Source organism: Peromyscus californicus, unplaced genomic scaffold (assembly GCF_007827085.1).
Source record: "Peromyscus californicus insignis strain IS unplaced genomic scaffold, ASM782708v3 Scaffold_3__1_contigs__length_106647218, whole genome shotgun sequence".
Lineage (NCBI taxonomy): Eukaryota > Metazoa > Chordata > Mammalia > Rodentia > Cricetidae > Peromyscus > Peromyscus californicus.
This window is the reverse complement of record NW_026294551.1, coordinates 94,243,232-94,256,309: the sequence shown is the minus strand read 5'-3', so window position 1 is coordinate 94,256,309 and position 13,078 is coordinate 94,243,232. Positions and strand designations below refer to the sequence as shown.

Genomic DNA, 13,078 nt, shown 5'->3' with positions numbered 1-13,078 from the left:
CAAGAGTAGACTGGAAGAAATTACCAAACTCAGGGATGAAACAGAAATGAAAAAAAAAAGATACAAAGAATCAACGAAACAAAGAATTGTTTCTTGAAAATGTTAACAAGTTTGTCAAAACTTTAGCCAAATTAACCAAAAGGGGAAGAATTTCCAATTTAATAACATTAGAGACAAAAACTAAGACATTACAACAGATAATGAGGAAATCCAGAGACTCGTAAGATCATACTTTAAAAATCTGTATTCTGGCCGGGTGGTAGTGGCGCACGCCTTTAATCCCAGCACTCGGGATGCAGAGGCAGGCGGATCTTTGTGAGTTCGAGGCCAGCCTGGTCTACAGAGTGAGATCCAGGAAAGGTGCAAAACTACACAGAAAGAAACCCTGTCTTGAAAAACCAAAAAAAAAAAAAAAAAAAAAAAAAAAAAATCTCTATTCTAACAAACTGAAAAAAAACTAAAAACATGAATGAATTTCCATATACATATGACCTACCTAAGCTAGATCCAGGTGAAGTAGATAATTTAAATAGACCTACAACATCCAATGAATTAGAAACAGTAATTAAAAATTTTACCACATGTCAGGCAGTGGTGGCTCATGCCTTTAATCCCAGCACTTGGGAGGCAGAGGCAGGTGGATCTCTGAGTTCGAGGCCAGCCTGGTCTATAGAATGAGTTCCAGGACAGCCAGGGTTACATAGAGAAACTCTGTCTCAAAATAACAATAGCAAAAACAGAATAACAAAACACGGGGTCTCTTGCTGTAGCAGCTCAAGTGAGAGAGCCAGAAGTGTGGGCTCAAAGTAAGAAGACTCCTGGGAGTACAAAAAAAAAAAAAAAAAAAAAAAAAAAAGGCAGACAAACCAGTTTATGACTGAAATTGACACTTTCAATTAGGCCAAACTGAAGAAAATGGAGAACACCCTGTCTACCAAAGAGACCACTGATCAGGAAAGGCAGCAATTTTCCTAAAAGCCTAGACTGGAGGATTCCCCCATGTCACCCTGTCATCTCCAAGACTCCCTCATGATGTGGAGGAAGATTCACCTACAAGATAGACCCCAGCCACAAATTACACTGTAAACCCAGGCACTCCATACCAATGCAACCGCTGGGTGTCTCTGGAAGGGAAACCTCCACCAATCAGACTGTCAGATTTCACTGGTTTGCCCTGGGATGTTATAGAAACTTATTCATATGATTAATGAAAATAAAACACATCTCATGGCAATAAAAAACAAATTCTGCATGTGTGATGAGGGAGGTGGAATCAAGGACTTGATGCATGTTGGCATGGAGTTTGAGCTACTTCTCCAAAGTGGCTTTTTCTTGAAGTACAGTTTCATGCAACATATTGTTACCCTGGAGTGGGTTATTACCTACATTGGTGGTGTCCTCTGCCTTCTGGTCTGGGTTCAGAAGTCTGATGCCAACCTAAATGCTATTCTTAAGGTAACCCACCTTTTATTTATTTTATTTGTTTATTTGTTTGTTTTTGTTTTTGAGACAGGGTTTCTCTGTGTAACCCCTTAGGCTGTCCTGGGACACACTCTGTAGATCAGGCTGGCCTCCAATTCACAGAGATTTGCCTCTGCCTCCCGACTGCTGGGATTAAAGGCATGCGCTCCCCACTGCCTGGCCTCCACCTTTCACTGATGGGTTGGTTACCTCAGATTTTCTCTTTTGGATTTGTTTACAGAAGTTTTACTGTAGTTGGGTTTTGTTTGTTTGTTTGTTTCTTTTTGCTCTTTGGGGGCTTGCTACCCAGCTCCTAAATAAATACATGGAGACTTATTCTTACTAATGAATGCCCAGCCTTGGGTTAGCTTGCTTCTGCCCAGCTTTTCTAACTTAAATTAATCTGTTTCTCTTTAATTATGTTTTGCCTCTGGGCTTTTTACCTTTCTTAATTCGATATGTCTTTCTTTCCTTCTTACTCTGTGGCTGGCTGCGTGGCTGGCCCCTGGTGTCTTCCTTTCCTCCTTTTCTCACTCCCTTCCCTTCTCTGGAGCCTAGATTTCTCCTCCTATTTATTCTCTCTGCCTGACAGCCCTGCCTATCCCTCTCTCCTGCCTAGCTATTGGCCGTTCAGTTCTTTCTTTCTTTTCTTTTTTTCCCGAGACAGGGTTTCTCTGTGTAGCTTTGGAGCCTGTCCTGGAACTCACTTTGTAGATCAGGCTGGCCTTGAACTCACAGAGATCCGAGTGCTGGGATTAAAGGCATGCGCCACCACCTCCTGGCTCAGCTCTTTATTAGACTATCAGGTAACACAGCTTTACAAAGTTAAACAAATGCAACATAAAAGAATGCAACACATCTTTGCATCATTAAACAAATATTCCACAACATAAACAAATGTAACACATTTTAAACTATAAAAAAAACTATAAACTATAAAAATATTCTTTGGAGCCAATTCTTTTTTTATTTACCCTGGTTATGGTCAGCAGGGTGTCACTCACTTATAATCTATTGTCTTTTACAATGTTGGATACATTTTAGCTATGAACTTCAAATACTGTTTTGTCTTCCTTCCTTATAAGCTTCAACCACAAACATTAAACAGCCTCACTGACAGAATCCCAGAACTGAACTTGTAGACAGAGGCAGGAGGATATCTGTCTAGAGAGTTCCAGGCCAGCCAGGGCTACACAGTGAGACACTGCCTCAAAAACAAACAGCCAGGAGGTGGTGGCATATGCCTTTAATCCCAGCACTCAGTGAGTTCGAGGACAGCCTGGTCTACAGAGTGAGTTCCAGGACAGACAGTGCTATACATAGAACCCTGTGTCAAAAAAACAAAAACCAAACAAACAAACAAACAAAACAAAAATCTTCTCATGTATGCTTTTATATATAATGTATGTGTAGACATATAAAAAGAGGCCATGGGGATTGGCTTGCACAGTTATGGAAGCTGAGTTCTACAATTTGACACATAGGACTAGAGTTGGGGTGGATATGTGGCCACTTGGGAAGCATCAGCAAGTGGATGGTAATGGGAGCCAGAGAAACCAAAAGGACCAAGCAGGGAGAGAGTTTGAGGACACTGGGATGTACACACAGCACCTAGGAACACAATAACCTTCAGGAACAGATAACCATCTACCAAAGGAGCCAGGTATGGTGGCACATACCTATAATCCCAACCTTTGGGATCTCATGTTTGAGGTCAGTCTAGATTACATCATGAAACTCTGTCTCAAAGCAAAACAAAAGATTTACTAAAAGAGTCTGAGAAAGAACTGTTAGTGCTAGAGTTGAACAAGAGAGAGGGAAGCTTCGGAGTAAGCAAAAGAAGGCTTAGGCTTAAAGTTGGAAAAGGCCAGCGCTACCAAGTTCTACAGAGAAGGAAGATACAGACTAGGGTGACTGTGGTAGAAATGGGTTTAAGAGAGCAGATCTGAGGGTTTTTTGGTGGGTGCCTCCATGCACCATGGTTGCCAACTGGATAACTTGGATGACACCTTGAATGACAGGTGGGTGTGTAGTCAGTCTCTCATTGCTATGGAAGGACAGAAGGAGGAGGGGGAGGGAAGACGAGGGAGTGGAGATGCTATGGGGGGTCACTGCGGTTCCTGTAGGCACTTGAGAGGTAGTGTTATGTAAGCAACTAGACATCTGACCTAGAGTTCAGAGGAACATCTAAGATGCATTTAGATCTGGGGGTTACAAATGAAAGAGACACATGGACATTTTAGAGATCAAGTTCTAAGCTTCATGACCCTGAATCCTGTATCAGTCCCCAAGATTTGTTGCAGGCCACACCTACCTTCACTAGGTCAGACTTGACATTGAAACCCTTGACAAAGGCATTTCCTGAAGTGATGGGCTGCTCCCCAGTCAGCATGTTGAAAATGGAAGTCTTCCCAGCTCCATTGAGGCCCAGAAGGCCAAAGCATTCTTTTTCATTAACAGTGAAGGACACCTTGTTTACAGCCAGCACAGGTACCTTCTCTTTATAGACCTGAGAGACACAAGGCAGAGATGCAGAGAGGAGGCTGGCATCCAGCAGCCACTACACACTCGACCTAGCAGGTGTAAGCAGCTTCTTATGACCCAAACTCAGACTATCGTCTCCTTCCAGCCACTGTCTCATAAAGTTCCCTTTCTTCCTACAGCCCCTGCACATTGTGAACTTAGTTCTTGGAGGTAAGTCATTTCTCTTTGTACCCGAGCAAATAAAACCCTTTGATGTTGCTGAAGGGTTTTTTTGTTTGTTTGGTTTGGTTTTTTGTTTGTTTTTGTTTTTGTTTTTCAAGACAGGGTTTCTCTATATAGCCCCAGCTGTCCTAGAACTTGCTCTGTAGACCAGGCTGACTTCAAATTCAGAAATCTACCTGCCTCTGTCTCCCCAGTGTAGGCAGAGTTTTTGTTGTTCAGGACCGCATCGTGATCAGCTCTGTTCTGCCAGCTGCTTCCCAAACAACCACTCAGAGACTTAGTATTTTTCATAAATACTAGGCTAATAGCTCAGGCTTATTACTAACTAGCTCTTACAACTTAAATTAATCCATTTCTATTAATCTATGTGCTGCCCTGAGGCTTCGTGGCATTTACCTCTCCTGCATGTCCTCCTCCTTTTCCATCTGGCTGGCAACTCCTCTGACTCTGCCCTTCTTCCCAGCACTCTCTCTGCCCCCCAAATCCTGCCTAGTCATCGGCCAATCAGCTTTTTATTAACAATGAGAGCAATACATATTTACAGCGTACAAAGACTAGTCCATGGCACCGCAGTGCTGGGATCAAAGGCATGCACCACCATTGCTGTTTTTTTAACCACTAGATACCGAAGGAAAACAACATGATTGACAAACCTGGGGGGAAATGCTATAAAACACCCGGATGTTTGAAAGATATTTTGAAGTTTTTCCTAGGAATCTCAGAGAAACCTGGGGGCTCCATTTAGTTCCCAGAACCCTTAGCCCACCTGGCACCTGTACGGTTGTCATCTGGATACAAGGGGGTCAAGCCTCTCACAGCGCTCCTGTTCTTTTTTTTTTTCTGTTTGTTGTTGGTTTTTCGAGACAGGGTTTCTCTGTGTAGCTTTGGTGCCTGTCCTGGAACTCACTCTGTAGACCAGGCTGGACTTGAACTCACAGAGAGCCACCTGCCTCTGCCTCCTGAGTGCTGGGATCAAAGGCGTGCACCACCACCGCCTGGCTATGTCTCTTCTTTCTCAGGTTTTTAGCAAGCATGGCTCTCATTCCCTACTATCTCAGGCCTCTCTTTATCCAGGTGACCACAGAAGGGACAATAAAGGTACAACAGGCTCTGTCCCTGGGCATAACATGAACTCAGGTGTGCTTTCTTCTGAGGCAGAGAAACCTCACCAAGTCTGTCTTCCCTGGAAACCCGTCTGCCACTGTGGACAGGCCACAAGCCCAGGAGAAGGTTGATTCTGTGTGTAAAATGCCCAAAAGAAAAGTATCTTTTGGGAGAAACAGATGGCTTAGCAGTTAAGAACACCGACTGCTCTTCCAGAGGACCTGGGTTCAATTCCCAGCACCCACACGGTGTCTCATGATCATCCATAGTCCAGTTCCAGGGGATGTAATGCCTTATTCTGGCCTCTGTGGGCACCAGGTATGCACATAGTGCACAGACATGCAGGCAAAACACTCAAACATAAAATAAAAACATTTTGCCAGCCAGTAGTAGCACACACCTTGAATCCCAGCACTCAGGAGGCAGAGCCAGGCAGATTTCTGTGAGTTCGAGGCCAGCCTGGTCTACAGAGTGATATCCAGGACAGGCACCAAAGCTACACAGAGAAACCCTGTCTTGAAACCACCCCCACCAAAAAAAGAAAAGTATCTTGATTTCTAAAGTCAACTATAAGATTGCAATCAGAGTATTCAGGAAGCAGGGGTAGGAGGATCATGACTTCAAGGTCTATGTAGGCTGCCTAGGAGGACCCTGTCCCAAATCAAACAGACAAACAGATAAAGGAGCAAAGCTGAATCTAGCTTTACCTTTGACACGTCTTTAACAATAAGTGGATTTTTCTTTAGTAATGTTTCCAAATAAAACTTGATGGTTTCTGTCTCATCTAGGACATCTTCGTCTTCTGGCTCTGTTACATTGAGGAATGTTCCCTGTGTTCCCGAGACAAGGGTAGACATGTAACATTTACAAGGGTAGAAGGCAGAACTTGACTGGAGTCAGAAGGGACTGGGCCTCTCGGGTACACCCCAAAGGAAGGTACTGAGACCATGAAGAGGTAGGCTTGCAAATCACAAAGCATCAGCTTTTGAAGAAAACAATTTTTGTTGTTGTTGTTTGTTTTTTCGAGACTGGGTTTCTCTGTGTAGTTTTTGGTGCCTGTCCTGGATCTCGCTCTGTAGATCAGGCTGGCCTGGAATTCACAGAGCTCAGCCTGGCTCTGCCCGAGTGCCGGGATTAAAGGTGTGTGCCACGACTGCCCGGCTGAAGAAAACAAATTTAAAGCCCAGGAAAGTGAAGATGTAACAAAGGCCTGTATCCTTCAGTTTCCTCGGGAGGATGTTGGTTCTTGGGGCTAACAGAACAGGCCTTTCCCTAGTCTGCTCATAGCTGACTGCAGAGGGGGTGTTTCACAAGGGGAGTTGTTCTAGCAAGCCAGGGTCTTGTTTCTATTCAGCTGAGGAGCTGGCCCTTAAAACACCCCAGGGGGCCATTTGTGGACCAGAGTCTCAAGGGGCTAGTCAGGTTCTTCTCTTCCTCTGGAGGTCTCTGGGCATGGGCTGTCACCTCTCTGCCCTGGGATTAAACAGATGGGCTCTGGGATCCCTCTGATATGGAGAATCAAGACAGCTAAAGAACACAGGAAGGAAGCTCTAGAGCAGTGGTTCTCAACCTGTGGGTTGCGATCCCTTTGAAGGTCAAACGACCCTTTCATAGGGGTTGCATATCAGATATCCTGCATATCAGATATTTACATTAGGATTCATAACAGTAGCAAAATCACAGTGATAAAATAGGAATGAAAGTAAGTTTATGTTTGGGAGTCACTACAACATAAGGAACTATATCAAAGGGTCACAGCATTGGGAAGGCTGAGAACACTGCCAGGTCTTGACCTGTTTTTACATGACTTTCACCTCTATTTACTCACCAATTTTTTTTTCCTAGAAAAGCCAGAAAGCCTGGATTTCAGTATGGAGAATGTATTGGCTTCAATGAGGAAAATCAGGATGATGTACAAAAGTCCCAAGAAAGCCAAAGCAGTCAGGTACTTCCCTATCCCCAGAGATTCCCAGGCATAGATGTTCTTTTGGACCACATATCCTTCCGCTGATAAGAAATAAACAGATGTTAGCACACCTTTTTGGAGATTTTCAAAGTATTCCTCGTCTTTATATATAGCAAGCAATTTTCCATAGTGACAAATATTACTAAAAGAAGCATCATCAATGCTTATCACCACATCCTAGCAAATGATAAGCGAGAATATTTTGCCCTTGCTGTAACCAATGCTCTATAAAAACAATGCAATTTGCTGAGCATGGTGGGTCACACCTGTAATCGCAGTACTTAGAAGTCTAAGGTGGGAAGATCGTCATAAACATGAGACTTTTCTGGACTATTTAGCAATTCCAGGGAATCCTGAGATATATGTGAGAGACTGTCTTAAAAACAACAACAAACAAACAAACAAAACAACATCCAAGAACTTGTGAGTAAATAGGGTCATGAGCCCTAGGGGAAAACCTACTATAAATGAATGTAGCAATCAAATGACTCCTAATGGCATACGGTTATACACACTAATCAATGCATCAGAGAAGGTTCTTTTTGCAGTAGATGATAACTAGCAGAGAAACCAACTATGTTCTCTGCAGAACTTTGGAAGGCTCAGCCCTAACTGGAATGCCTATATTTCACCCTTCTCCTCAAGGCTCAGTGATCTATGCAAAAGAAGGGGCAGAAAAACAGAAGAGCTAGAGGTGGTGACGACACAATGCGGGAGATGCAGTGACAGCATGCGTAAGATCTGCAGGGGCTCAAGCCAGACAAGATCCCAGTACAGAGGAGGAGAAGTGGGCATGACGTTCCACCCTACCCAGGGAGCTACTTGCAGAAGATAACTGCTGGGAAGAAGAGTGAGTTTCTTCCGTGGAGTGACACTGGGTGTATCAACCACACTGCCGGGCAGGCTTCACGCTCGGAAGTCATCCCCTGACACAAACTGAACCCTATGCTTGTTGTTTGTTTGTTTATTTTAAGAGAGAAAGAACTGGAAGTTGGGTGGATAGGAACACAGAGGAAAACCTGGAAGGAGTTTGGGGAGGGGAAAAATAAGAAAAATATCTCACGAAATTATCAAAGAACAAATAAAAACATGATTTTAAAAAAGAATGTAATAAAAGACTTTTCTCATGCTGTATTGTATAATTACATATAATTTTTGTCAATTAAGAAATAAAAGTAGCCAGGCGGTGGTGGCGCACGCCTTTAATCCCAGCACTCGGGAGGCAGAGCCAGGCAGATCTCTGTGAGTTCGAGGCCAGCCTGGACTACCAAGTGAGTTCCAGGAAAGGCGCAAAGCTACACAGAGAAACCCTGTCTCGAAAAACCAAAAAAAAAAAAAAAAAAAAAAAGAAATAAAAGTAGGCTGGAGAGATGGCTCAGCAGTTAAAAGTCCTGGCTTCTCTTCCAGAGGATCTAAGTTCAATTCCCAGCACCCACACGGAAGTTCACAACTGTCTCCTCTCCAGTTCCAGGAGGTCTGACACCCTCACACAGACATACATGGAGTTAAAACACCAATGCACATAAAATAAAATTTAAAAATCAAATAAATAAAACAAGCATTAAAAAAAGAAATAAAAGGATTTGAAAAAGTCCCTCAGCGGTAAAGCATGCTTATCATATTTGAGGCAAAAAATTAGTAATAAGAGACTTTTCCTTGTTTATATGACATTTATCTAAAACACAAAATACTTATATGTTTGATTGCTCTTTCAACCCCTGCAAGTGAACTGACCACTCAATAGAAAGATCTCAGGAGGAGAGTTGGGGGTTAGCTCAGTGGAAAAGTACTTGCTTAGCATGCAGGACACCCTAGGGGTTTCATCTAGCACTGCAAAACCAAACCAAACAAAACCAGCTCTGAAGGGCTCTATTCTCTTTTTTATCTGATCTGCCTTAAATTTTTGTAAATATATGTATTTTAAAATTATACAATAAATATATGCTCATTGGGGAAAAATAAAAAAGAATGAAGTAAGCAATGAAAATACTTTTCATTTCCTTAAACATTGTAATAATTGCATAGTTTCATGCATAATTATTTATATTTATTGTTCAGTATTGATGCTCCAACCCAGGGCATTATAGCATATTAGTCAAATTACTACTAAGCTTCAACCTGTAGATACTATCTTATTAAAATTATTTTATTATTTTATGTGTATAGGTGTTTTGCCTGCATGTGTGTCTGTATATCATCATGTGCGTGCCTGGGGTCACAGAGACCCAAAGAAAACATTCCCTAGAGTTGGAATTACAAATAGTTATTAGTCACTATGAGGGTGCTAGGAATTGAACTCAGAGCTTCTGGAAGAGCAGTGAGTGCTCTTAACAGCTGAGCCATTTCTCTAGCCCTTAATTTGTAAAATTACGTTTATTTACTTATTTGTGTGCACATGTGTGTATGCATAGGGCAGGGGGCACATATGCTACAGCAAGTTTGGAGGTTAGACAGCTTGTGGGAGTCCATCCTCTCCTTCTACCAGGGGAGTCCCAGGGGTCAAACTTAGGTCATCAGACTTGGCAGCAAGCACTGAGCCATCTCACTGGCCCAGATATTATCTTCTAAAATAAAAATGGAATAATACTATGCATTTTCTTTTCCAATGTACTTACTTCACTTAATATATAATGGACATTGACCACATACATAAGAATATACAGATAAATTAAAGGTGATGGCTCACACCTTTAATCCCAGCACTCAGGAGGCAGAGCCAGGTGGATCTCTGTGAGTTTGAGGCTAGCCTGGTCTACAGAGTGAGATTCAGGACAGGCATTAAAAATACACAGAGAAACCCTGTCTCTGTTTGAAAAACAAAACAAAAACAAAAAAAAAAGAGAGAGAGAGAGAGAAGAAGAAAAAAGAAAAAGAAAAAACAGAATACACAGAAAAAATCACTTTTGATACTTATATCATTTTCTTTTGTCTAGGTGTACCACAATTTGTTAACTAGTCTCCTTTTGGTATACCTGTAGGTTATTGTCTTCCCTTAGCATGGCAGTGGTTCATATCCACACAAAAATCTACACATTCTTGAGTCCTATACAAAATGGCAAAGTACAGTTATCTCTCTGTATTCCTAGGTTTTGTATCCATGGGTTCAACCAATGAGAAATTGGGGGTATCAAAACTTTTCGAAAATAAAAGCTGTATCTGTACTAAATATCTATAGTTTTTTTCCTTGTCGTTATTCTTAAATATAGAGTAACTACTATTTACATAGCATTTACACTATATTAACAGTTTTAAGAAATTTAAAGATAATTTAAAGTATGTGAGAGCAGACTTGAATATAGTTCAGTGGCAGAACACTTGCCTGGTACGCACAAGGCTCTGTGTTAGATTCTGAGCAACACACACACACACACACACACACACACACACACACACACACACACACGGAGGAGGTGGGTGTGTTCAGATATGCATACCTTATATGCAAATACTATGTCATTTCATATAAAAGATGAATGTTACAATGAATTATAGCTTGGTGGGGTGGTACATGCCTGTAATTAGGCAAATCTTTGCAAGTTCAAGGCTAGCCTGGTCTAAATAGTGAGTTCCCGGACAGTCAGGGATACATAGAGAGACTTTGTCTCAAAAAAGACAAATCATTTGGGTAGTGGTTGCGCACACCTTTAATCCCAGCCCTCAGGAGGCAGAGACAGGTGGATCTCTGTGAGTTTGAGGCCAACCTAGTCTACAGAGTGAGTTCCAGGACAGCCAGGGCTACACAGAGAAACCCTGTCTCAAAAAAACAACAAAAAATCATATCATATAAATAATATCAGTATAAAAATGTTATCAGCATAGAGGCTGGAAAGATGGCTCAGTGGTTAAGAGCACTGGCAGCTCTTCCAGAGGACTTGGGTTCAATTCCTAGCACCCACATGACAGTTCACAACTGTCTGTAGCTCCAGTTCCAGGGCATCCCATACCCTTATACAGACAGATTTGCAAGCAAAACACCTATGCACATGAAATAAAAATAAATAAAACTGTTACCAGCAAATTTCATTTATAATACTTACAAACATCATTGCAGTCAATGTCACTCAAGTTCTTAGCATTGCAAAGCTTTTTTAGTTCAAAGTTATAGTACAAGTTGGAAAAAGCCATTCCCAGGCAATGTCCAGGAAATATTAGGAAAATATAATCCAAGGAGTCTGAGAGTTCTGCATAGCCAAGGTCTGCAAAGAGAACAGAAAGTATGGATTTCACTTGCATGAGTCAAAGTGCCCACTTCACCATCCCTCCTCACTCACTTTAGTCCAGACCATCATACTCTCAGGTCTCCACCAGAAACCTGTTTTCCCTGACTCCTGGTGTTGACTCTCCCTCTAGTCATTCAGCCTCTAGGCCACCAGAACTTTTCTTTGCTTAGTTCCTTCACTTTGTCTCTTTATTTCCACATCCTTGTTCTGGTAGGCGAACCTGAAGAGCACGTTGTCTGAGAAAATCTGAGGGGGCATGGCTACAGGAGGGCTGGGTGAACAGAGGAGGAAAGGCAGAGGGTACGGGTTGGAGGTGAGCTGAGACAGATGGAGCAGGGCATAGGAGCCAGTCTGGAGCTGTTCTAGTGTCTTATTTCCCCCAGTACTGAGGATGGAAGCTAGGGCCTCATACATGTCCAGCAAGTACTCTACCATGTTCCCAGCTCTGGAGTGTCATCTTGCAGTCAGAAGGGGTATATGATCCCTTCCTCCATAGTTTATGGAGACTAAATTGCCATGAAGTGTCCCTTAGGAAAGAGGAAAACTCCCCAAATAAAAGGGGAATTGTAAACCAAATTTTAAGTAAAAAATAAGGATCAGGGCTGGAGAGATAGCTCAGTGGTTAGGGCACTCGCTGCTCTTACAGGGGATCTGGATTTGGTTCCCAGCACCCACATGGCAGCTCACAGCACTCTAACTCCAGTTTCAAGGAATCTGACACTCCTTGATGGCCTCTGTGGGTACCAGTCAAGCAAGTGATGTACATACAGACATTCAGGAAAACATTTATGCACATAAAATAATTCTTCTTAATTTTTATGTGTATGAGTGTTTTGCCTGTGCATATTTTCAGTACCCTTGACCTCCTGGGACTGGAGTTACAGACATTTGTGAACCACCATGTAGGTGCTGGAAACAAAACCTGGGTTCTCTAGAAGAGCAGCCAATGTTGTTAACTGCTGATCCATCTCACCAAACCCCCAAATAAAAATTACTTTTAAAAATAAAGTAAAGGGCCGGGCTGTGGTGGTGCATGCCTTTAATCCCAGCACTTGGGAGGCAGAGGCAGGCGGATCTCTGTGAGTTTGAGGCCAGCCTGGTCTATAAAGCAAGTTCCAGGACAGCCAGGGCTGTTACACAGAGAAACCTTGCTTTGAAAACAAAACAAACAAAAGAAAAGAAAAAAGAAAAAAGAGGAAGGGAAGAAAAGTCAACCTGAAGTTGTGAGGCATAAATGCAAGTGAACAGGAGCATCGCAGGGGCTGGAGAGAGGGTCAGCAGTTAAGAACTTTCCACTCTTACAGACGACTGGAGTTTGGGTCTCAGCAACTATGTCAGACAGCTGACAATCACTTGTCACCATAGTTCCAGAGGATCTGGGTCCCTCTTCTGACCTCCATGTGAACCCCCCAATTTTGTGCACATTCACACAGAAAAACACGGACACATACACATGATAATAAAATAAATCTTAATAAAAAGAGCATTGTAGAAGGTAACATATCAAGTCATTTTTGTCCAACCCTGATGCAGAGATGGTAGCACAAACGTGAAGATGCCAGTTTCAGGTGTAGTTGTAAATAATGACTCAATCTTAGTTTCTTTTGCTTACCAGGAAGCC

The 13,078-nt window shown here is 42.4% G+C and overlaps 1 protein-coding gene across 10 annotated transcripts in view; it reads right to left on the bottom strand.

Annotated features, from left to right (window-relative positions):
- LOC128123103 (ATP-binding cassette sub-family A member 17-like) overlaps window positions 1-13,078 on the bottom strand; it is an 89,331-nt gene that overhangs the window by 11,486 nt on the left and 64,767 nt on the right. For 9 of the 10 annotated variants that reach the window (XM_052759104.1, XM_052759097.1, XM_052759103.1 and 6 more), the window contains 4 exons: window positions 11,275-11,433; window positions 7,100-7,278; window positions 5,979-6,101; window positions 3,776-3,970 (listed from right to left, as the gene is read on the bottom strand). In XM_052759104.1, coding sequence (XP_052615064.1) covers window positions 3,776-3,970; window positions 5,979-6,101; window positions 7,100-7,278; window positions 11,275-11,433 — 656 coding nt within the window. The remainder of the gene's footprint in view (window positions 1-3,775; window positions 3,971-5,978; window positions 6,102-7,099; window positions 7,279-11,274; window positions 11,434-13,078) is intronic. The other variant, XM_052759102.1, reaches the window with a different exon arrangement.